The following is a 10399-nucleotide window of genomic DNA, read 5'->3' as shown; positions in this document are numbered from 1 at the left end:
AATAAAAGAATCAAAAGAGGAAGCAAAGAAATACCAGATACATTATAAAATCAAACCAACTGGGTCAGTTATACAGATGGCTCACACTCTGAGAATGGAGTAGTATTGTGGGGCTACTTGAACCTTTCAAAATAATAATGCAAATATAAGCTTCAGATTGCATCATAATTTTACAATGCTTGATGCCAAGTGGTGAGGTATGATAATATTCTTAGATGATTCTGCCACAGAAATTCCATGAAACAAAAAAAGGGTTCCTTCAGGCCAATAACTATTCCAATGAAGAAAAAACAGTCAAGTTGAAATAATTTTGAACATTTTTCTGAAATTAGATAATTATTTAGTGGAAAATAATAAGCAAGTAACAATTATTTGACTATCAGGACATGCAGATATCAAGAGAAACAAGAAAGTAGATGGATTAGTAAAACAAGGAGTATAGATTATTTTTCAAATCTTTCATAAGTTAAAATCATTCAGCAAAAGTATAATGAGTCAAGCGGGGTGAATATGAGAAGAATCAAGAGACAAACAATTGAACTTCAATTCCCCATTATCTCAATTAAATCTATCAAGGTATAAATACTGCGTATCTAGGGCAATGTCCCTGCTTGATATATAGAAACGCTGTGGTAGAAACCCCATACTCTATACAGTGTACCCAGTGCAAACTGACACAAGAGATGCAGCAGTATCACAGGAAGTTGAACAGAGAAAGTAGTCTTTGTGTGTGGCAAATGTGCAGTTACAATAAACACTAGGAATATGTAAACAATAGACTTCCTCAAATGTCTAGGGAAATCCTTAGAAGTAGTAGATAACTTCTGCTACCTAGGTGCCCAAGTTAGCAGTGGAGGAGAAAGCTCTGAAAGCATAGTTGCAAGAATAAGAATGGGCTGGGCAAAGTTCAAAGTGCTGCTAACTTTGTGGATAATGAAGGACCTCTCCTTCAAAGTAAATGGCAATTTGTATGAAGCATGTGTACAAATAGCTATGCTACATGGTAGTGAGACATGGAGTGTGACTACTGAGAACATGTAAAGGCTTGAAAGAAATGAAGCCAGTATGCTCCGCTAAATGGGTAATGTTAGTGTGTGTGTAAGACAAAGTGTAAATGATTTAAGAGAAAAATTGGAAATAAGAGGCATCAGTTGTAGTGTGCAAGAGAGAAGACTGCACTGGTATGGTAATGTGATACGTAAAGATGAACAGCTGCATAAAGAAGTGTTTATCTCCAATTGTGGAAGGGGTAGATCTAGGAGGATGTGAGATGAAGCGATGAGAAAGATCTTCAGATGCAGGGACTGAGACTTCTGACAATTTGCCATGCTTGAGAAGATATGAAAAGCTAAGTAAAATCATGGCCATCTATACATACAGACATGTTCCTCTGTCAGCCAAGAGACCTTTGTTTTGCAGATGCTGGCGTCATGTAAAAGGACCTGTGCCGGTACTACATAGAAAAGTAGCCATTTGGGGTCACATAAAAAGATCCTGTACTGGTGGTGTCACATATAAAGAACCTGTACTGGTGCCAAGTATAAAGTACCCATGTCAGTGCCATGTATAAGACACCTGTGCCAGTTTCACATAAAAAAACACATAATACACTCTCTAAGGTGGGTAGCATTAGGAAGGGCATCCAGCCATAGAAACAATGCCAGAACAAACAATTGGAGCTGGCTGATCAGCTCGTCAAACTGTCTAACCCATGCCTGCATGGAAAACAGATGATAGAATATTCAAATGTTAAACTATTTTGATTTTGAACAGTAAGCACATCCTAATTATTTCATCGTTGTGTGCACAGAGAAAAATGTTTATCATACCTGGACAAAACTAATAAAACAATGATAATGAATGTTGGCTTCAAATATGTTATATTCCTCTGAACTACACATTACTTCATGAATAGGTCCTATGTGATCAACTTTATGCTCTTGTGGAGCCAATTTAGAAATCATGCAGCATTATTTATTCCAAAGAGACTGTCTAAAATTACCGGTGGCACGTTAGAAAATCATTCGAGCGAGGTCGTTGCCTGTGCCGCTGGACTGGCTCCTGTGCAAGTGGCATGTAAAAAACACCATTTTGAGCGTGGCCGTTGCCAGTACCACGTGACTGGCCCTCGTGCCGGTGGTACGTAAAAGTACCCACTATACTCTCGGAGTGGTTGGCGTTAGGAAGGGCATCCAGCTGTAGAAACTCTGCCAGATCAGATTGGAGCTTGGTGCAGCCATCCAGTTCACCAGTCCTCAGTCAAATCGTCCAATCCATGCTAGCATAGAAAGCGGACGTTAAACGATGGTGATGAATCTACCAACCAAAGATAAGTTCTTTCAATTCATGGAGGGTATAAAAAGTTCAACAAATGCAAAAACTTATAACTGTTTTTTTACATGTTCTTATTTCTCTCTTGTTTATATTTCGAAATTATTATTTTGTATAAGGGTTATTATATACTTTTCTCTGTCAATCATTGCTTATCACCTCTAAACAAACGTTTAAGTTGATGAAATAAATTTGACAAGATTATCTTAAGATATATATTTATTGATTGTACCATTTCACAAAGATAAAGCATAATCAAGATTGACGACCAAACTGATCGAAAGTTCTACCATTTCTTACAATATTACAATGTTACCTTCCTTCTGAAACCAAGTGAAAACTAAGTTACATCCACTTCTCTCCCCTGTACTTTGACTTCACTACCTGTTGTAGTGGCTGCTGCGACTCCTTATGCAACTGCCATCTGTGACTTTTATCTTGTTGAACTTACAGTTATTTTAATAGGTGAACAAACTACAAAATTGATGTCGACATTTTTTGAAATTCTATCGAGGTTTTATCTTGGTTGGTTTACCTCTGTATAGTAAAATGTATTTGCATCTATGAATGACCGGCCATTGATTGTTGCCATATAAGTGAATGAGTTTTTTTTTTTAATAACTTTTCCTTTATTTCTCTTTCTTTTTGCTTGTTTCTGTATCTTTCTTTTAACTTGAAAATCATATAAATCTCTGAATTTTATCAGCTTTATTGACTAAATAGTCCATTTCACATGATTAATCTCTAGACAAGTAACGGGAGAACTAGTGTTTATTTTACCAGCAGTTATCTTTCTATCTGTTTATTATAAGTGTAATTATTTTTTTAAAAGAATAATTATGACACCCTTGAACCCAGTTCGGTATCAGAACACTGGAGAAAAGGTAAACCTGTGCCTCCTTTCCTAACATGCACATATAAAATCAATGTTGTGATTGTATTTGTTAGTCAACCCCGCCGTTTTTTCTCTTTTTTTCCCCCCAGGAAATAAAATAGCACAACCCGCATGAATTTAATGACATAAACCATTTTTAGATTTGAATGTAGGAATATGTCATAAAAAAAATAACTAAATGTTAGATTTATTTCTCTTTTGCATTTTACTTCTGTTTAAATAAATGTACGGAATATTTTCCAATTAAAGTGTATTTCAAAACTACCAAAAACACGCATAGTGCTGTATTTTCATTTGACAGCATATATTTGAGGTTTTATAATATTTGAGATGCTATTTTGTGGCTTAAGTAAGGTTAATTCATAATTGGCCATTCATGTTTTTTTTTATCTCCTTCGTCTTGATAGGTTCACTTATTGAGCAGTGCTAATCAAAGTTTCTTCTTCCGTCACACGACCAATTCCACATTTTCGAGCGCCCCAAGAAACATCATGGCGTCGTTTTTCTTGCAAGCCGTTTTCGGACCACGTCTTTACAGGATCCATAAACCAAATGAAGCGGAGAAATACTATCAGTCAAAATATTTAGAAGCTTTTGGAGACAAAATTATTTCTTCTACTCATATGGTATTAAGTTTTTCAAAGTGGGCGTCACCTTTTATAATTCTCTATTTTTACCGTCATGGCTATTATACAAGTAACATGTTAGTGGTCGCTGTACACTCCTTGTCCGGAGCTGCTGCTGTTTATCTGATGGCACTTGTTATTCGAGGTCTAGGACGGTATATGGATGCAGATTATATGGATTTTCAAAGAAGCTTGACTACAGCGAAATCTAGTCCTTCGCGAAATAATATTCAAATGTTAAACTATTTTGATTTTGAACAGTGGGCACGTCCTTATGATTTCAGCGTCGTTTCCACTCAGAAAAGTGCAAGGACCATTAAATCGGACAAAACTAATAAAACAAACATCAATGAAAAATCTCTTTTGCGAAAAATAATGGATATTCCCATGTTATTGCTTGGTTATGTTTTTTTCAATGTCATGGGCAGAGCGCTCGTCTATCCCGGTTCCACTTGGGTCGTGAACAAAATGAACAGAAGCATGCTTTTATCGTATAGGGCAAAATTGGTGGAGGAAGACGGAGCGGTAAGAGCTCGAGTTGAGACTTTCGATAAAAACGGCATTGATACTGTATTTATTGACAACAGAAACAAGACCCTAACAGGCCAGACTCTCGTTATATGCTGCGAAGGAAACTGTGGCTATTATGAAATTGGTATATTGTGTACTCCATTTGAAAAAGGATATTCCGTGCTAGGCTGGAACCACCCTGGTTTTGGAGAAAGTAGCGGACACCCCTGCCCTAAAGAAGAACAAAATGCAATAGATTCGGTTATACAATATGCAATAGAGGGCCTTGGATTTTTACCAGGAAATATAATAATATATTCTTGGTCTATCGGTGGTTATGTTGCAACATGGGCTGGAATGACTTACCCTGATTTAAAGGCATTAATAATTGATGCATCCTTCGATCATCTCCTGCCTCTTGCTATCACACGCCTGCCTGCCTTCATGGAAAGTTTTGTAACATTGTGTGTTTATAAATTTATGAACTTGAATATAGCAGAGCAAGTTTTGCACTATAACGGACCGATAATTTTGATTCGTAGAACTCATGATGAAGTAATTACAACTAGCACTCAACCAGACCTTCTTAGCAACCGTGGAAACCACCTTTTGACACACATATTAACTCATCGTTATCCTAATATCATTAACAAGGACACTTTACAAGAATGGTTGGGTTATTCTGGCGTACAGAAAGCTACATGTCTGAGTGAACTAAGCTATACAGAATGCTCCTTATATTTGAAGGAACTACCTAATTCTTTCCCGATAAAAGAAGGTATTGATTTAACAAATGAGATGAAAAGACAGATGACAATATTTTTAGCTAATAAGTATATGATTGATTTTGCTGCCACTCACTGTATTCTGTTACCCACTTCTGTGTTCCAAGAACCCGAGTCTCTCCATTATTAAATGTTTTTTAAAAAATTTTATTGGCCTAAACACCTGTGCACCTTGGTTCTATTGAAAAGATAGATCAGATACTTTTCGATCTCTGGTTTGTCTTAAATGCGAAATTCTTTTATATTCATTTACACCGATGTACATTATTTATTGTTGTTATTGTTTATCATCTTAATAGGTCGATAAAATTAGTACCTATAAGTACTGCTGCGGTCGATTTAATCGACTAAGCTCCCCAAAACTGTGGTATTGTACCGATATCTGAAATATGGCAGAATTTGTCAAGCGCTGGCCAAAAATATTTTGCAGCATTCAGTTACGCCCCTTTACAACTCATGCCGGCTGCTTTGCCTTTTCGTACTTCCTGGATCGATAAAATAAATACTAGTCAAATAATGATGTCAATCTAATTGATTATCCCACATTTTCTCTAAACATTGTAATAATGTTTGAAGTTTGACTTATCAGCATTTCTGGTATTTCCCTATGACTGATGAGGCTCTGAATAATGTTACAGTTGTACTCATATTGTATCAATATTATGTATATATCGGAAAATGAGAGAGAAACGAAATGCAAGGAAGTTCAGCCATTTCTGTTACATTACAAGCTTTTATTTATTCATTGTATTCAAGATACCACAACGTTACTGTTTTATACACCAGCCTGTCTTTTGTTAATATTTGTTGTTTTTTTTCTCATTAATCTATATTTTGTAATATATTTAAAAACAGCAATTATTTACAATATATATTTGTATGAAATAAAAGACCAATGCATTATTCTATAATGATTAGTCTTGGTATTTCAACAAAATATTTTAAATGATATAAATTCCTTGATTTATGAATCAAAGTTCCATTCTATGCTTCTGAGCCAATCCACTGTCTTGAAAACTACATCTTCAGTTTCTACACAAACTTTTAAAAGAATTTCATTAGGGATACCTTGCCTATCATCTAAAAAAGTAAAATAAAAATAAATTCTCTGGATTTGAAGAATTAAGTTTTTAATCTGAAAGTTACTACTGTTGTTAAAATACTTTAAGCAATTTCTCTAAACTTAATATTTACCATATCTTAAGCTTTGTTCTAATAATGATTTTAATTAAATTTATTTCAATTCAGTGCTAATAAGGGGAAAATGTTATTACTTTAAATCCATGTTTGACTGTAATTTTAATTATACAAACTTTCTTTTCTGTTGGTTCTTAGATTTTAAATGTTTAAAGGTAATTAAGAACAAAAGTTGTAAACTTTCATTTGCTAAAAGTTATATATTTTGTCTCTTTCAAAAATTAGTGCAGATCAAAATTATATTTTGATTTTGATTTCAGTAAACTCCAAGTAAAGAGAAACGTTGGAATATGTGATATCTATGGCATGTTTATTTTTGTAAAAAATAGTTAATATTTTATTTAATTTATACCAACAGTGGCATCATCAAATCTGAGTCAACAAAGGGGCCTGTATGCTGCTGCTCAATCTTTTGGAAATAGCAGTCACACTCCATCTTAAATAAGGATGGACACATTGGCTAATCTAGCCCTACATACCACTAAAAAGGTGAGATGGCTGCAACTGAAATGCCTTTAATCATGAATCTGTTTAGTTAGCACTGAGCTGGAGCTAAATGTCGTAAAATTTGTTGATCAGCTGACTATTATTAACTTCTGCCAGTTTGTGTAAACACTAATTTGTGATAGATCACTAATTTATGGATTAAAAAAAAAGTTAATTTCATCTGTCCCATAGATGGGATAGCCTTTATTATTTTTTTTCTATTTTAAATGTAACTTTTAAATATTCTTTAAAAAAAGACTAAAAACGTTGTTTCAAAAAGTTTAGTATTGATACTAAGACAAAAAACATACAAAAAAGGTGTGGTACCTTCAAAATCGTGTTGATTTTATCTTATTGTATTGGAATGACCGTTATAATTTGATACAATGAATCTGTGTTATACAGTTTGTGACAAGGCTATACTTCTGAATTACAGCTACAATCAAGAACTTTTCTACATTTCTGTCTATTCAACTTTACTTACATGGTATGGGGTGACATTTGCTCAAGATGTTATGCAGTAGGGATTGAACCTGTGACCTTATGTTTACAAGGCAAACTTCATAACCAGTCTGTTATTTTGGGGTGTCCTGTGGGACGACCTAGATGAGTTATATAACGCCTATTAAATGCATACATATAGGTAAAAATTGCTGATTGCTATATGCTTTAATGCTGTTTTATATTTGTACAAATTTGATGTTGACCTCAATAATTATAACTTGTGTTACTGAAGAATGTCTGGTTATGCTCTTGCCATTTTTTTTTCAAATTTGTTTTCTTTTCTGACCTTCCAACTAGTTAGGTTATATAATGGTTAAAAATAGTTTCTGATTTTTTTTTTTCTTTTTTGAAGATATTGCAAGTTAAGTTTCAACTGTCTCAATCAATGAATTTCATTAAAAGCACTAAGGGTTATTAAATAATTTAGAGTTTTTCTAATTACATAAACTCTACTAATGAAGAAGCCATTAACCTAAATTATTTTGTTGTGAATTGAAGTATATACTTTAAATTACTGATATTAACACAAAACTCATTGGCGAAAAAAAATATTGTAAGATATCTTTTTGCTTTTGTAAACTGTTCAAGGGTAGCAATAGTTATTTCCCTTCATAAAGGCAATACTTTATTTGATTTAAAGATTGCAGTTATAAATTTATATCCAAATTCCCTCTTAATCCTCGTTTACTGTCACCAAACTTCAATGTAAGATTTTGTTTGAAGATTTTAAAAGTAGATTTATTTATTGATGGATTTGCTATCAAAATTTGGTCGAAGATTATTGGAGTAATACAGCTATATGTTTAACATTTGTGGTCTAAAACATTCCATATTTATCTTAGTACACTCAACACTTGGTTGTCATACAAATTGGATAATTTATTGATCTTTAAGTTTATTTGAATGAAAACGGATGTAATTGATCAGAAGTTATTTGAAGCAATGTTCTCCCTTACTAGGCTTTTTAAAATTGAGACTCTTCTTTTACTTTAGATATTAATTAAAATTCTCTTGCATGTTTTTTTTCAGGTGTTTCATTCATAATTTATAATCCAAGATTAGTATTTCTTTACTAATTGAAATATATTTTCACCCAAAGAAATTTATTGATTTTTGCATTTTCTTTATTTGATATTGTTTTGTATATTTGTTTCCATTTAACCCATTCTAATTTTTTTCTAACACAAATACAAATATATTAACATACACACATCTATCTGTATGTATGTGTGTGTGTATGTATACAGGGTGTTTGGGCTAGATTTAACAATTTTTTTTTATGCCTCCTTTTTTGAGGAACAGCTTACAGTATATCTGAACAGTCAATGGCATAAAGATAAGTTATAGTCGAGAAAAAGTTAGCTGACATGGAGGACTGAAAGCCATCTGAATATTGGAAAGAAGTTGCTGTATTAGATTTACGCTGGGTATTGAAATTCCAACATCATGACTGCCGTTCATTGCTCTGTAAACATAGTAACTAGGTTTGATAGGGACATCATGAAAACCGAGTTCCCCAAAACAGGTGGTCTTTGGGTGTGTCTCAAGTGAGGATGACATCATACAGTCCCATGTATTGGAACAGGGTCTTGGCTTAATTCAGATGGGTATATGAAGCTGCTGGAGATTGTTATCAGACTTTGGCTGGAGAAAGTTGCTGTTGAAAGGCCATATGTGACAGCAGGATTTGGCTGCTTGCCATACCTCTAGAACAAGTCAAAAGTGGTTGTTGGAGAATTTCTACAACTTCACCAGCCCCAATTTCTGTTCTAATCCCCACCGATTGTAATCCCAGAGGTGCATACCAACCGCTTCACTTCCAATATAAAGGCCAAAAACAAGGTGTTTGAAAATCTTCCCGTGGACACTGGTGAATGCATGTACCAGGTTCTGGAGTTGTCTTAAGGCTGTGGTGGAAGTGAGGGTGGCTACTTTGAGTAAATTGTTATTTCCCAGCCATTTACTTCAGGTATTCTCAATGGGGGTGTTAATTTGCCACAAACAAGTGGATATATTTTTTACATACTTCATGTAAATGTAAACATGCATAAATAATTACATTTTACGATGGCAGATTAACAAACGCATGGCAAAAACCACCCGGGTATGTACACTTACATATGACAAATTTAATGAAATGAAATCGGATGAATATTGTACTGTAAGGAAATGTTATAAATAATAGGGATATGGGGATCTTTTTTTGTTGCTGCCAGTTTTCTATTTCTTTAAATTTTGTTTCAGTTGTTTACAGATTTGATGTACCAATTTACTAGTTATGAAAAATTAATAAATAAAAGGTTAATAGATTTAAAATATTGCAAATTCTAGGTAACTTTAGCCAGTCAAAAGCAACAGACACATTGGTGCTTGTTACCATAGTAACAAGCGAAACTATAGTCTGCTGTCCGAACTACCATCACCATCATGTGTACCTTCTTTGGCAATAAGTCAAACTAACCCTCACATAGAGTTGTTTTTTTTGTTGTTTTTTTTTGTAATTTTTCGCAAAATTTTGTTGAGGACTTTTTCCTTTTTAAATTATATTCATGCCTGTTCGACCGTTTCACATGAATTTATTCATTAAAACTTCTTACAAACTTTCATCATAGTAATGTTTTGCTTTCATTTTGTTTATTGAAACTTCATTGTAATGTTTCTGTTTGCATTAAAAAATTTTTTTTATTGACAACTATTGCACAGAAAATACCTGCTCCCAAATCCCATCTTCAGATAAGAAAAAAAATTATCAAACTTTCAACTTCTGTAACATTTTTCTAAAACTCTTCTGGAATAAATGAATCACAAAATTGGATTTAGCATGAAAAATTACATTAATATACCAAATTTGAAAATTTTAACTTAATTTTAAAATTTCAAAACCAGTGATAGCAATAGAAAAGATCCAAGTACCATACTTAAATAGTATTTTATAAAATTTCCTCCTGTGTATGGAGGAAAATAGAATAATAAGGTAATCCCTAAGTGTTAGTATGCTTATTTTTAAAGGCATTTTAAAGTTGGGTTTTGAATAATACAGACTGCATTATTCAGGTCATTTACAA

General features: G+C 33.5%; 1 protein-coding gene across 3 annotated transcripts; it reads left to right on the top strand.

The window, feature by feature from the left end:
• The first annotated feature begins 2543 nt into the window (after nt 1–2543).
• On the top strand, nt 2544–9938 carry LOC106871946 (phosphatidylserine lipase ABHD16A). Of its 3 annotated transcripts, none has more exons than XM_014918720.3 (2): nt 2544–3215; nt 3634–9938. In XM_014918720.3, the coding sequence occupies exons 1-2, from the start codon at nt 3171–3173 to the stop codon at nt 5275–5277; spliced, it is 1689 nt and encodes a 562-aa protein (XP_014774206.1). In that variant the 5' UTR covers nt 2544–3170; the 3' UTR covers nt 5278–9938. The 3 variants fall into 3 exon arrangements, with proteins under 3 accessions (XP_014774206.1, XP_014774208.1, XP_014774207.1); XM_014918722.3 differs by having other exon boundaries at nt 2554–2796; XM_014918721.3 differs by having other exon boundaries at nt 2554–2927.
• Nucleotides 9939–10399: the final 461 nt, after the last annotated feature.

The sequence above is a fragment of the Octopus bimaculoides genome, chromosome 4 (genome assembly GCF_046866305.1).
Source record: "Octopus bimaculoides isolate indiv1 chromosome 4, ASM4686630v1, whole genome shotgun sequence".
In the NCBI taxonomy this organism is placed as follows: domain Eukaryota; kingdom Metazoa; phylum Mollusca; class Cephalopoda; order Octopoda; family Octopodidae; genus Octopus; species Octopus bimaculoides.
Note: the sequence above shows the minus strand (reverse complement) of the source record. Positions and strands in the feature narration are given on the sequence as shown.